Below are 15,992 nucleotides of genomic sequence, written 5' to 3' on the forward strand. Positions count from 1 at the left end.
ACAAAAACATTTAAATTGCATAAATTTGCCCGAAATAAAGTTTAAAAAAATCCTTATTAAAATAAACTGAAAATATTTTTGGACCAACTTGAAACATTTGATCCTGAAAAAGAAAATGAAGAGAATTGAGACTGAAACTTAACACCTCTATTTATGGCTTTTTTGGTTCACGATCCTTTAGATCAGGGGTGCCCACACTTTTTCTGCAGGCGAGCTACTTTTCAATTGACCAACTGGAGGGGATCTACCTCATTTATATATATCATTTATATTTATTTATTTATGAAAGAGACATTTTTGTAAACAAGTTAAATGTGTTTAATGATAATACAAGCATGTGTAACACATATAGATGTCTTTCTTTCACGAAGACAAGAATATAAGCTGGTGTATTACCTGATTCTGATGACTTGCATTGATTGGAATCAGACAGTAATGATGATAACGCCCACATTTTCAAATGGAGGAGAAAAAAAGTTGTCCTTTCTGTACAATATCACATGAAAGTGGTTGGTTTTTGGCATCTAATTCATCCAGCTTCCAAACACTTTACAAGAAAAACATTGGCGGCAAATTCCGTAGCTTGCTTGATTGACATTCACGGCATCCGAGGGTCTTGTGAGATGACGCTGGCTGCTGCCAGTTCATTATTATGAAAAAATGACAGAGAGGAAGGCGAGAAACACTTTTTATTTCAACAGACTTTCGCGCCGTCCCTTCCGTCAAAACTCTAAAGGCCGACTGCACATTTCCTATCTTCACAATAAAAGCCCTGCTTCATGCTGCCTGCGCTAACAAAATAAGAGTCTCGGAAAGCTGGCGTGCACAAGTTATGTGCACGCCAGCTTTCTGAAGGATCGCTTGTGCACGCCAGTTTTCCGAGATTCTGTATTTAGTTAGCGCAGGCAGCATGAAGCAGGGCTTTTATTGTGAAGATAGGAAATGTGCAGTCGGCCTTTAGAGTTTTGACGGAAGGTACGGCGCGAGAGTCTGTTGAAATAAAAAGTGTTTCTCGCCTTCCTCTCTGTATTTTTTAATAATAATGATCTTGCAGCAGCCAGCGTCATCTCACAAGACCCTCCGGTACCGTGAATGTCATTTAAGTGACGTCTTGGTGAAGATTGATGATCACTAATTTTCAGGTCTATTTTTTTTAAAAGCCTGGCTGGAGATCGACTGACACACCCCCCGCGGTCGACTGGTAGCTCGCGATCGATGTAATGGGCACCCCTGCTTTAGATAGATAGATAGACAGTACCTTATTGATTCCTTAGATTGTGCCAAATATTTAGTTTTTTGTGCAAAACATGTCTTTATTCATTCATTCACTCATAAAAGTACTGTCTATCGTTTTGCATGCCGCTTATAGCCATCATTCAACTTAATGTAACATGGGTCTGACCTATAATGTTGTGATCTTTATTATTGATGTTGCGGGCCAGACCTGGCCCCCGGCCTTGAGTTTGACACCTGTGGGCTAGACTATATGTATTGTTACACTGCCTACCAGGATTGATTTTAGATAAAAGTGCAGAGTACATGAGCTAATCATCTGGCACAACAGATAAAGTGCTTTGGACATTGCTGATTGGTCCGCAGTTGTTATTTCAGCATGCACTGGCCCAACTCCACTCTCACTACTTGGACCGCTCCTCTGCCCAGGTCTTCATGTGAACACCATGAGACTGGTTCTTCCTAACCCGGGACTGGATCTGAGGATCCCCAACCACGAGGACCTGGAAAGGCTGGAGAAAGAGGAGGCAGGGGACAGACCCAAGTGGGACAACAAACTTCAGTACATCCTGACTTGTGTGGGCTTCTGCATCGGTTTGGGGAACGTTTGGAGGTTTCCTTACTTGTGCCAAAGTCACGGAGGAGGTGAGTTGGAAATAATCTTCATGATAATAATAAGAACAAGAACTGCTGGGTGAGGTGAATGAAACGTATCACAGAACACTTTGTGTCCTCTATGATTAATACATAACTCGTTAAGATTAAAGCCGGGTGTTGTTAATCATTATGAGAGTGGAAGATCTCCTAAACGAACCTGGACTGTAAAGGAGGTCAGATTTTACAACTGACAGACCAGACTTCTACTGGAAAAATTCAAGTGCTTCCGTTTTGCTACTTACAGTAATGCACTGTAAAAACAACCAACTGCACAATAATGAATAGAATAGAAGAATAGAATAGAATAGAATAGAATGAACTTTATTGTCATTATATTTGCATATAACGAGATTAAAGACTCCAACTGCTGGGTGAGGTGAAACGTATCACGGAACACTTTGTGTAATGACGATATATTGTGTGTTTTCTTCGAACAATATTATTTTTTTTATTTTTGAAATAATTGTACTTGTGTTTCAATTTGATATATTATTAATTGCCCACAACCATAAACTTCAAACACTACTAAGTGGTGGTAATAATAATCAGAGTAAATGGTAATAACAACTATTATTAGATATTTTAATTATTATTCAATTAGTAATACTACTTGAAATACTAACAGTAATATTAAGATTAGATTATGATAAAGATTACTGTAATAATTGTTATATAAAATACAGACCATAGCTGACCATTATATTGTATAATAAAATCTAATATTTTGGAGTTTCTTGAAAAATTTAATATTTTTTTTTTTGGGGGGGGGGACTTTTGTCACTTTAGAGTGTAGATCAGGGGTCGGGAACCTTTTTGGCTGAGAGAGCCATACAAGCCAAATATTTAAAAAAGTATTTCCGTGAGAGCCATATAATATTTTTTTTAAGACTGAATACAACTAAATGCGTGCATTTTTAAGTAGGACCAATATTTTTAGAGTATAATAAGTCTTTTATTCTTTTTAATAACACTGTTATTCTGAAGCTAACCAACAATAAATAAAATACTCAGTACAATTAATGCGACTTCTTGAACAGGTGCGGTAGAAACCGGATGGCTGGATTAAAATGCATGAGAATGTTTTATATTTTGAACGTTATTTTTGACACTGTGATTACCAGCGGAATTATTCATTGGTTATCCTGTTGAGCAATGTCAGCTAAGATTTATCTGAGAGCCAGATGCAGTCATCAAAAGAGCCGCATCTGGCTCTAGAGCTATTGGTTCCCTACCCCTGGTGTAGATGATAATATTTAATTTAACTAGCAATAGTAATAGAAATATGATGGATATTACATTACTAAAGCAACTTGTATTTTGTGGTTTCCAAAATAATATTGTTAATTTTACGTATTGTTTAATTTGGTGTTATTTAAATTTTTATTTATTTATTGCCTACAATCATAACTCTCCAAACACAACATTTGGTAATAATGATTACACAATTGTTCAAATTTAATCATTAGTAATATTACTACTTTGACATCTAACAGTAATATTGATAATAATAGATAATGAAAAATGCTATTGTATCAATAATTTTATTATAATCATTACATTATATCATTAGAATAAATATTGTGTGGTTTCTTCAAAAAATGAATCGTTATTTTAGATGAGTGGTCCACCCTGTATCCCGACTTCAGACAGCGACCGCCTCGTGGTCACCTAATCTGTGCAGAGCAGAAAAGAAACGTTGGTTCAACTGGTCTAAAAGCGGGGTCTATTTAAAGGCTAGAGAATACAAATGAGCATCTCTAACTTTCACTGCTAAAACATTCTAGAGTACTGGAGCCCCATTAGAAAACGCTCTATAGCCCGCAGACTTTTTTTGGGCTCTGGAAATCACTAATAAGCCGGAGTTCTTTGATCGCATATGGTACAATACAATCAGCAAGATAGGATGGAGCTAGTTTATTATTTTATTACATACATTTTTTCTGTCAAAATGGAAACAATGAAAACATTTAGTAAGAGAGCTGAAGTATCCATATTATTCCCAAGCTTTCGCGGACCATATTAAATGACGTGTTGGGCCGGGTCTGGCCCCTAGGCCTTCAGTTTGACTCGTGTGACTTACAGTGGGGCAAAAAAGTATTTAGTCAGCCACCGATTGTGCAAGTTCTCCCACTTAAAATGATGACAGAGATCTGTAATTTTCATCATAGGTACACTTCAACTGTGAGGGACAGAATGTGAAACACAAATCTAAGAATTCTCATTGTAGGAATTTTAAATAATTTATTTGTAAATTATGGTGGAAAATAAGTATTTGGTCAACCATTCAAAGCTCTCACTGATGGAAGGAGGTTTTGGCTCAAAATCTCACGATACATGGCCCCATTCATTCTTTCCTTAACACGGATCAATCATCCTGTCCCCTTAGCAGAAAAACATCCCCAAAGCATGATGTTTCCACCCCCATGCTTCACAGTAGGTGTGGTGTTCTTGGGATTCAACTCAGTATTCTTCTTCCTCCAAACACGACGAGTTGAGTTTATACCAAAATGGATACATGGATGATACAGCAGAGGATTGGGAGAATGTCATGTCGTCAGATGAAACCAAAATAGAACTTTTTGGTATAAACTCAACTCGCCGTGTTTGGAGGAAGAAGAATACTGAGTTGCATCCCAAGAACACCATACCTACTTTGAAGCATGGGGGTGGAAACGTCATGCTTTGGGGCTGTTTTTCTGCTAAGGGGACAGGACCATTGATCCGTGTTAAGGAAAGAATGAATGGGGCCATGTATCGTGAGATTTTGAGCCAAAACCTCCTTCCATCAGTGAGAGCTTTGAATGGTTGACCAAATACTTATTTTCCACCATAATTTACAAATAAATAATTTAAAATTCCTGGATTTTTTTTTCACATTCGGTCTCTCACAGTTGAAGTGTACCTATGATGAAAATTACAGAGCTCTGTCATCATTTTGAGTGGGAGAACTTGCACAATCGGTGGCTGACTAAATACTTGTTTGCCCCTACTGTACATTGTCAAAAAAAAACCTGCTTTTGGTACAAAGACACAAATTAACATTCATATAGAACCCCCTGTAAATTGTACAGTCAAATTCTGATAACGGAGTGGCAGTTTTTTTCTGCATATTTTTTTACCCAGTGTATTAAAAAAATATATATTTTCCAGGTGCGTTTTTGATCCCGTACCTGATCCTGCTGGTGTTAGAAGGACTGCCTCTGCTGTTGCTGGAGTTCGCCATTGGCCAGCGTCTGCGGAAAGGCAGCGTGGGCGTGTGGCGAGCCATCAGTCCTTACCTGACTGGTCTCGGTGTGTTCCACACGACCTGACTATTAATAATAACAATAATCATTAAAAAAAAATCACGCTATTACTGCTGTTTTCAGGCATAGCCTCCATGCTGGTGTCCTTTTTTGTGGCCCTGTACTACAACACCTTGATAGCGTGGATCCTGTGGTACCTCTTCAACTCCTTCCAAAGCCCCCTGCCGTGGACTCAGTGTCCTCTCGCTGATAATAGAACAGGTATTTCAGGAAGTAACCTGGGTTTTTATGGACGCTTTATGTCAGACCTGGGCAAATTAAGCTTTTCAGTCTGGCCCGCCGGACATCCCATTTCATTTTTTTTAATCTTTTAGATGGAAACATTTGCTGCGCACTGATGTTTTCTAATGACCGTTAGTCTGGAACTATACAAAGTATTTCAATTATTATAATCTGTGCTTTTGCATGATATACTAGTTACTATGGTAATGTAATTAGTTACTATATCTTATGATGGGAGGGAAGAAGACGGCACAGACAGCAAGGACCTCGTTTTAGCCCTATTTTTATTAGATATTACAATAGAAAATGAAGCGTGGAACTAATCTAAAATATGTGTGGTGTGCGACTGTGTAAAGATTAACTGATGAGTGTTACCCGGAGTGTTGAGCGAGGTGCGTAAGTCCACGAAGGGCAAGGCAGGCTAGAAGGTCCATAGACAGGCGTGAAGTCAAGGGCAGTAGAGAGGCGTCAAAAGTCCGTGTCCGGGCGGGAGGTCGAGATTCAAGAGGCAGCCAGAGAACCAGAGGGAATACGGGGAGATGAGACACACAGCTTGTGACGTGGGAACGGAGGAATGCTGCTGGAAGGCGACAAGGGGACACGAGAGAAATGAACACGGCGGGGTAGAAAAAGAGAGAGAGAGAGAGAGAGAGAAAGTGCATATAGCTACATGAGTCGGCTTATTGTACTAAACAGGAAACTACGTTCTGGCCCAGAATGCTGCTCTCCATTAAGAAGCCCAGGGAACTCATATTGCTGATTGATTGCAGCTGCCTGCTGCAGCCGGAGTGGCGCGCGTAGTTGCGCTCTTGGAGGTGCGCCCAGCGCAGCGCACAGGGGAATGCACACCGAGGTGCGCCCGGGCCGTGACGCTATGGTCACGTAATTAGTTAGTATGATCATCTAATTAGTTACTATGGTAAATATAAGTCACAGCAGGTCAGACGGGGCACCAAGCAGTGTGGGTGGGGAGCGTTTCCACAGAGTGATTCCAGAGCGGCCAGCCTGAAATGTGAGTCTCAGGGACAGACGCGGAAGGAGATTTTTACAACAAAGTTCTAAAGCTTAGCGATATATCAGATTTTAGGTGGGTTTATTTTACCCTTCGCATTCATATTTCGCTGTGTTTGTTGCATTTTTGTCTTGCTTGATTGTAATATATGTGGATGGAAAGGGGGTGTGCCGTTCATATGTTGTCCATATTCAGTGTTTTATCCTTCATAGTTAATATTGTAAATCCCGCATTCTTTATTTTCATGTACACTCTGGGTGTCTCATTCAGTAAAAAAATGTAAATTTCCATTCCATTTTTTTTAAGGCATTCCGTCAGACATGATTGTGAGGTTTTGTATTAGTGTTCCTAAAAATCTGATATCCCGGCTCCCAGACACTTTTTTTTCTCTAAATTTGGCCCCTCGAGTCAAAATAATTGCAGAGGCTTGGTTTATGTCCTTAGGTTACATAGCCGAGTGTCACCAGAGCTCCTCGGTGGATTATTTCTTCTACCGAGTCACCCTGGACAGCTCCACCTCCATATCGGACTCTGGTGGTCTCCACTGGCCCATAGTGGTCTGTCTCCTGGCCGCGTGGACTATTGTCTGCATCTGCTGCATCCGAGGGATCGGCACCGCAGGCAAGGTGTGTTGTTGTTGACGCTCACGTGTCTTCAGGCCAAAGATGACGCTTGCTGTTGTTGTCTTAGGCCGTGTACGTCACCGCCATCCTGCCCTACGTCGTGTTGGCCATCTTCCTCATCCGGGGACTCACGCTTAAAGGCGCAGTCGTCGGTTTGCAGTACCTCTTTACTCCAAAGGTGGGAAACGCAACAAACGTTCACTTTTTGGCGGCAATTTTGGGGTATTTAGGGGAGGTGTAGCTTACTCTAGTGCAGGGGTGTCAAACTCATTTTAGATCGGGGGCCACATAGAAAATAAAATATACTCGCAAGTCTGGTAAAATCACGGCACGATAACTTAAAATAAGACAACTTCATATTGTTTTCTTAGTTTAAAAATAGGACAAGCAGATTCTGAAAATGTACAAATCATAATGTTGTTGCGGTTAATAGTATTCTATCATTATTTGTCGTTATTTATACTTTCTCAATAAATTATCTGATAATATTCATCAGTCAACTCATTGGTGTTCATTTTCAATCCATCAAGATAAAAAAAAAAATTAGATCAAAATCAATTTACGGTATGTTATTTACGTATGAAATCGTAAGTCAAGGTGAAAAGCAGATATTTAAGCATTTACTGTTATTTTTACAAACTATCATACGCTATATAATAATTAGGAGTGCTAAAAAAATTTTTTTTATGTCATTCGAATACTGATATTTTATTTTTTTAGTAATTTTCGAAAAACAAGGTTATTTTTTTTTTTGATGAACTATTAAAAAAAAAATTTTTAAGCCATCCCTATGCTTACTTGGTGTACATATGTGTCATACGTCAGCAAACAAAAATAGGTTTTGTGACCTGTAAGCTGTTTTTATTATTACACCAAATAATACATTGCAAAAATCATTTAAAATCGAGAATCGTATTGAATCGAGTATCGATTATGAATCAAATCCTCACCCCAAGAATCGAAATCGAATGGCGAGGTGACCAAAGTTTCACACCAATAAAAATTGTGTGTGTGTGTGTGTGTGTGTGTGTGTGTGTGTGTGTGTGTGTGTGTGTGTGTGAGTGTGTGTGTATATATATATATATATATATATATATATATATATATATGTATGTGTATATATATATATATATATATATATATATATATATGTATGTGTATATATATATATGTATATATATATGTATGTGTATATATATATATATACATGTATGTGTATATATATATATATATATATGTATGTGTATATATATATATATATATATATATATATATATATATACATATATATATAGTTTGTTTTATTTATTTTATACAAAAAATATAAATATATATATATATATATATATATACATACATATATAAAACATATTGATTTATTTTGTATATAAATACAGTGTATATACTGTATACATATATACATATATATATACATATATAAAATATTTTGATGTATTTTATATATGTATATATATATATATATATATATATATATATATATATATATATATATATATATATATATATATATATATATATACACATACACACGTGTTAAAATTTTAATTTTGCACTTATAAAATAATTTTTTTTTTAAAGTTTCCCCATATATTAATTTAGTATAAAACTTGCATCAAAAAAGCTTTGTCTGATTTTTAAAAAGTACAAAAATGATTTTACAAAAACAAAAAGTGTGGACATTTAATTTAATTGGGGGGAAACTCCTAATAAAATTCAGAGTTTTAGTATTTCCAAACAATTAAAACTTTTGATTATTGTGTTGGCGGTCACACGGTTTTTGGCTGTCATTTGATGGTGCAGGTGTACCTAATGAAGTGTCCTGTTTTCTCCAGTTGGACGAGTTGATTAATCCGTCAACCTGGCTGGATGCGGGGGCTCAGGTCTTTTATGCCTTCGGTCTGGCGTGGGGGGGCCTCATCTCCTTCTCCAGTTACAATCCCGTGCAGTGAGTGAGATGTTGGCATGAAGTCGTCATGACGTGAACTCACCATGCTCTTCTCTCTCCTCAGCAACAACTGTGTGCAGGATGCTGTCATCCTGTCTGTGGTCACCGGCCTGACGTCGGTGTACGCGGCTGCTGTTACCTACTCCATCATTGGCTTCAGGGTCACTGAGAAATATGACATGTGTATTAACGAGTGAGTACACCCTCACACACTTACCTTATGGCGGACCTTTGCTGTCTTTACATTGACCTGTTGTGGTCATTTGTTTTTCGGCGGCACTTAGTGGTCACAACAATTCATTGCGTTAAGCTCACGGCACACGATAAGTTGAATGATGCAGACACGTTTGTTACTGTATACTTTCTAATACGCTTCGGCGCCACCCCCGATTACAAAAAATGTTTAAATGTAAAATAATTTCTATGCTTTTTTAAAATCAAACTTGAATTCAATTTGATGCATGTTTTCTAATAAAAATATAAAATGCTTTATAATTCACTATTGGTTTTAGTGTAAAATTTTAAAAAAGATAATTTAAATAACAAATACAGTGGGGCAAAAAGTATTTAGTCAGCCAGCGATTGTGCAAGTTCTCCCACTTAAAATGATGACAGAGGTCTGTAATTTTCATCATAGGTACACTTCAACTGTGAGAGACAGAATGTGAGAAAAAAAATCCAGGAATTCACATTGTAGGAATTTTAAAGAATTTATTTGTAAATTATGGTCGAAAATAAGGATTTGGTCACTTCAAACAAGGAAGATCTCTGGCTCTCACAGACCTGTAACTTCTTCTTTAAGAAGCTCTTCTGTCCTCCACTTGTTACCTGTATTAATAGAACCTGTTTGAACTCGTTATCCGTATAAAAGACAACTGTCCACAGCCTCAAACAGTCAGACTCCAAACTCCACTATGGCCAAAACCAAGGAGCTGTTGAAGGACACCAGGAAAAGAATTGTAGACCTGCACAAGACTGGGAACAGTGAATCTACAATAGGCAAGCAGCTTGGTGTGAAAAAATCAACTGTGGGAGCAATTATCAGAAAATGGAAGACATACAAGACCATTGATAATCTCCCTCGATCTGGGGCTCCACGCAAGATCTCATCCCGTGGGGTCAAAATGATCATGAGAACGGTGAGCAAAAATCCCAGAACCACACGGGAGAACCTGGTGAATGACCTGCAGAGAGCTGGGACCAAAGTAACAAAGGTTACCATCAGTAACACACTACGCCGACAGGGAATCAAATCCTGCATTGCCAGACGTGTCCCCCTGGGAGTGCATTCCATATGATGTGGCATAGAAAGAGAATGAGTTAAGACCTTTGTTAGATCGGAATCTGGGTTTAACGTGGTTTGTGGAGCTGCCCCTGGTGGTTATGGCGGTCATTAAGGAAGTAGTTTGACATGTACTCCGGTATCAGGGAGGTGTAGCGGATTTTATAGATGACATCATCCGATAACTGTTGTTTTTGCTGATATCTGTTGGATATCTGATATCGCATCAGTATTAACGCTCACTCATGGTTTCCTCTGTAGAAACATCCTGTCCCTCATAAACGGCTTCGGTCTCCCCGAGGACAGCATCACCCCGAGCAACTACGACTTAGCCTTCCAACATCTCAACAGCTCAGATCCGGACTTTGTTCTGGGCTTGAGCTTGAAGACCTGCGACATACAAAAACTCCTCAGCCAGGTAAGGAGACCACCATGCCGCTATATCTCCTTCTGCCGTGTGACTGACAGGCACGCGTGTCCAGGGTGTGGAGGGAACTGGTCTGGCCTTTATTGTGTTCACAGAGGCCATCACCAAGATGCCGGCTTCTCCTGTGTGGTCCGTGCTCTTCTTCATCATGCTCTTCTGCCTGGGGCTCTCCACCCTCTTCGGCAACATAGAAGGAGTGGTGGTGCCCTTGAGGGACCTGGGGGTCTTTCCTAAAACGTGGCCTCACGAAGCTCTGACCGGTACGTTACATTCAGACCAACGACATAATTCTTCAATCAAGCGTTGGTTATTCGGACACTTTGGACAATTTAATGCTTGCTTGGTCTATATCTGTGGAGGCAGCATGCTGGGCTGACTTTGGTGAGGAACATCTTGAACATGGTCTCATCTCGGGTTGTACGGTATACCGGTACTAGTATAGTATCGCGGTACTAATGAATAAAAACGCTACTATACTCTGTTTGAAAAGTACCGGTTCCCAACATTAATTTTTTTACAGGCATGACGGCACATCGTCACATCATGACATTGCAGATTTTACAAGCAGAGGAGCATGTTGGGCAGCGCACACACACAGAGTACTTACAAGCAGACACAGTGTGTAGACAGAAAAGGGAGAATGGACGCATTTTGGTGTAAAAAGTAAAGATAAAGGTGAAGTTATAATGCTGAAACACCCTCTGGAAGAGTTGCTTTAAATCATTAAGTTAAAGTACCAAAGATTGGTGACTAATAAAGTAAGTGTATTCCATGTACCATTATCACTGGAGGACAAGGAATAGCTAAACATGCTTCACTACACAGCGTAGGAGGATACAATAGCTCACCGCTAACAGCAAACTAGCGCCCCTGAATGTAAACAAATGCCATGGGTGGATCTACACCTGACATCCACTGTAATGATACCAAGTACAATAGCGTATCGAGTAGATACGACTATAATTACATCAATACTTTTTATCATCACAAAATCGTTTTCCTTTTTTAAAATTCATATTATGTTTATGAAGTCAGTAAATACGTCCCTGGACACATGAGGACTTTGAATATGACCAATGTATCATCCTGTAACTACTTGGTATCGGATCGATACCTAAATGTGTGGTATCATCCAAAACTAATGTCAAGTATCAAAGAAGAGAAGAATAAGTGATTATTACATTTTAACAGAAGTGTAGATAGAACATGTTTAAACAGAAAATTTGCAGATATTAACAGTAATTGAACAAGTCAATTAATAATCATTTTTTACAGTTTGTCCCTCGTAATGTGTACAAAATAATAGGTGTATAAATGACACAATATGTTACTGCATACGTCAGCAGACTAATTAGAAGACTTTGTTTGTTTACTTACTACTAAAAGACATGTTGTCTAGTATGTTCAACATTTTATTTAAGGACTAAATTACAATAATAAACATAAGTTTCATGTACCCTAGCATTTTTTGTTCCAATAAAAACAATAATGACATTTTTTTCGGTCCTCTTTATTTAAAAAAAGTACCGAAAAGTATAAAAAAAAATGTTTTGGTACCAGTGCTAAAATATTGGTATTGGACAAGCCTAGTTCCATCATACTCAGTCAAATCAAGTTCAAATTGATTTTATGGGGCTGTTTATTTTGATAGAATAACACATTCCGGAAAAAAAATGCCTTGGAATAAAAAATATTAAGTGTCCACTGCCATGGACTTTTTTTTTTTGTCCATTTCTTTTGTTAAAATAACACATCCTGGGGAATAAAAAAGCCCTGGGATGAAAAACACAATCGTCCACTGCAGTGGATATTATTTTTTTGGGTCAATCTATTTGGTTAGAATGACAAATCCTGGAAATGTAAAACACACCTGTCCAATGAAGTGAAGTGAATTATATTTATATAGCGCTTTTCTCTAGTGACTCAAAACGCTTTACATAGTGAAACCCAATATCTAAGTTACATTTAAACAAGTGTGGGTGGCACTGGGAGCAGGTGGGTAAAGTGTCTTGCCCAAGGACACAACGGCCGTGACTAGGATGGCGGAAGCGGGAATCGAACCTGCAACCCCCAGGTTGCTGGCACGGCCACTCTACCAACCGAGCTATACCGCAATGCAGCTGACATTTTCTTTTTGGGTCGTTTTCTTTTGTTAAAGTGACACATTTCCGAAAAATAACCTTGAGCTGGTTAACACAATCATCCACTCCAGCGGACATTAATTTTTTGGCTATTGTATTTGGTTAGAATTACATTTTCTGTAAATGTAAAACACAAATACTGCGGACAATTTCTTTTTTGGTCTATTTCTTTTGTCAAAATAACACATTTTAAAAAACAAATTGCCCTGGAATGAAAAACATAATTGTCTACTCCAGTGGACAATAACTGTTTTTGGACCATTTCTTTCATCAAAGTGATATAGTTCAGAAAAAAATTGCCCTTGAATGCAAATCACACACGTCCACTGCAGTGGACATTTTCTTTTTTGGTCTCGTTCTTTTGTTAAAATAACAATTAATGTCCACTCCAGTGGACATTAATTGTTTTCGGTCCATTTCCTCCGTCATTATGACAAATTTCATAAAAGATAGCCCTGGAATGCAAAATTCAAATGTCCACTACATTGGAAATTTATTTTTTTGGTCAATGCATTTGTTTAGAATTACAAATCCTGTAAATGAAAAACACGCCTGTCCACCGCAGTGGACATTACTTGTTTTTTGTTCATTTCTTTCGTCAAAGTGACACATTTCAGAAAAAATAGCCCTGGAATGCAAAATACAAATCTCCATTGCAGTAGACATTTTGGTTTTTTGGTCTATTTCTTTAGTTAAAAATCACGGGGGGGTTGAATTGGCCTTTAATGAAAAACACAGAAGTCCACTTATGTGGACATTACTTTTTTGGCCCATTTATTTGGTTAAAATTACAAATTCTGTAAAAGGTAGTGCTGAAATTCAAAACACACCTGTCCACTGCAGTAGACATTAGTTGTTTTCGGTCCATTTATTTCGGCAAAGTGACAAATTTCAGCAAAAATAGCCTGGAATGCAAAACACAAATGTCCACTGCAGTGGACATTTGCTTTTTTTCTTTATCTTTCTTTTGTAAATGTGACACATTTCAGCAAAAATAGCCCTGGCATGCAAAACACACACGTCCACTGCAGTGGACATTAGTTGTTTTCGGTCCATTTCTTATACCAATGTGACAAATTTCAGCCAAAATAGCTCTGGCATGCAAAACACACATGTCCACTGCAGTGGACATTAGTTGTTTTCGGTCCATTTCTTATATCAATGTGACACATTTCAGCAAAAATAACCTGGAATGCAAAACACACATGTCCACTGCAGTGGACATTAGTTGTTTTCGGTCCATTTCTTATACCAATGTGACAAATTTCAGCCAAAATAGCTCTGGCATGCAAAACACACATGTCCACTGCAGTGGACATTAGTTGTTTTCGGTCCATTTCTTATATCAATGTGACACATTTCAGCAAAAATAACCTGGAATGCAAAACACACATGTCCACAGTAGGGGACATTAGTTGTTTTCGGTCCATTTCTTTTGTCTATGTGCCAAATTTCAGCAAAAATAGCCTGGAATGCAAAACACACGTCCACTGCAGCGACCCCCAATCTATATTATTTGATAAGATGTTTTTTTCTGTTGTACGTGTGTTTCAGGACTGACTTGTCTCGGGGCCTTCCTCATCTCCCTCCTCTTTGCACTGAATTCCGGGATTTATTGGGTCGCACTTTTCGACAATTTTGCAGGATCAGTTCCTCTCTTGACAATCGGGTTCTTCGAAATGATCGCTGTGGTTTACGTCTACGGCATAGACAGGTAGAAAGGGAAGACAGATTGTTTGATAACTGTCCATGCATGTCTGGCAACTAATCCAAGTGTGTGTTGTATGCGTGTGTGTGTGTGTGTGTGTGTCAGGTTCAACGAGGATGTGAGATTCATGACAGGACATAAACCCGGCATCTTCTGGCAGGTCACGTGGAGGTTTATCAGTCCTCTCATCGTCTTCCTCATTTTAGTCTTCTACCTGGTGACTCAATCTCAAGAAAAGCTCACCTACTTAATTTGGGATCCCCAATCTGTAAGAACTTCTTCTGTCAATCATCGTCCTTGTGACATAAAAAAAAAAAGGCTCATTGTTTTTCTGTGTTTTTTTTTTTTTTTTAATACTTCAACAGGAAGGATTCCCGTCGCTGTCGGTTGAAGAATATCCGTCATGGATATACGTAGTGATTTTTATTTTAGCAGGTGTTCCCAGTTTGGTTGTACTAGTGTATGCTTTCTGTCGCTTTATCTTTGTTTGCTGCAAGAGTAGAATAGCCTCATGTAATACCGTTTAATTTATATTGCATTATATTGTTATTTGCTTACTCGGCTGGTATTATATGAGGTTTGTGGTTTATGGGCTAATGGCTGTCACATTAGTGGCAACCTCACCACACACACACACACACACACACACACACACACACACACCACACACACACACACACACACACACACACACACACAGGTCAATTTTTAAACCACTCACTGACACATTTGTGCAAACTTCAACATTGATTACATTTGTTGAATACTTAAAGTCAATATTTAGAAGAAACATACACTATATTGCCAAAAGTATTTGGCCACCTTCCTAACCCATAGGGTTCAATATGATGTGGGTCCACTTTTTGCAGCTATCACAGCTTCAACTCTTCTGGGAAGGCTGTCTACAAGGTTTGCGGAGTGTGTTTATAGGAATTTACCACCATTCTTCCAAAAGCGCATTGGTGAGGTCACACACAGTCTCCGTTTTAATTCATCGCAAAGGTGTTCAGGTCAGGACTCTGTGCAGGCCAGTCAAGTTCATCCACACCGGACTCTGTCATCCATTTCTTTATGGACCTTGCTTCGTGCACTGCTGCACAGTCATGTTGGAAGAGGAAGGGGCCCGCTCCAAACTGTTCCCACAAGGTTGGGAGCATGGAATTGTCCAAAAGTTCTGGTATCCCGGAGCATTCAAAGTTCCTTTCACTGTAACTAAGGGGCCGAGCCTAACTCCTGAAAAACAACCCCACACCGTAATTCCTCCTCCACTAAATTTCACACTCGGCACAATGAATTCCGAAATGTAGCGTTCTCATGGCAACCTCCAAACCCAGACTGGTCCATCAGATTGCCAGATTGAAAAGCGTGATTCATCACTCCAGAGAAGGCGTCTCCACAGCTCTAGAGTCCAGTTCT

General features: G+C 38.7%; 1 protein-coding gene across 1 annotated transcript; it reads left to right on the top strand.

Annotated features, from left to right (window-relative positions):
* The first annotated feature begins 1,673 nt into the window (after nucleotides 1-1,673).
* On the top strand, nucleotides 1,674-15,103 carry LOC133539525 (sodium-dependent neutral amino acid transporter B(0)AT1-like). The gene is made up of 12 exons (XM_061881502.1): nucleotides 1,674-1,878; nucleotides 5,041-5,181; nucleotides 5,259-5,396; nucleotides 6,874-7,055; nucleotides 7,120-7,230; nucleotides 8,906-9,018; nucleotides 9,083-9,211; nucleotides 10,562-10,718; nucleotides 10,783-10,987; nucleotides 14,423-14,582; nucleotides 14,682-14,844; nucleotides 14,942-15,103. The coding sequence occupies exons 1-12, from the start codon at nucleotides 1,680-1,682 to the stop codon at nucleotides 15,101-15,103; spliced, it is 1,860 nt and encodes a 619-aa protein (XP_061737486.1). The 5' UTR covers nucleotides 1,674-1,679.
* The last annotated feature ends 889 nt before the right edge of the window (nucleotides 15,104-15,992 follow it).

Source organism: Nerophis ophidion, linkage group LG21 (genome assembly GCF_033978795.1).
Source record: "Nerophis ophidion isolate RoL-2023_Sa linkage group LG21, RoL_Noph_v1.0, whole genome shotgun sequence".
Taxonomy (NCBI): domain Eukaryota; kingdom Metazoa; phylum Chordata; class Actinopteri; order Syngnathiformes; family Syngnathidae; genus Nerophis; species Nerophis ophidion.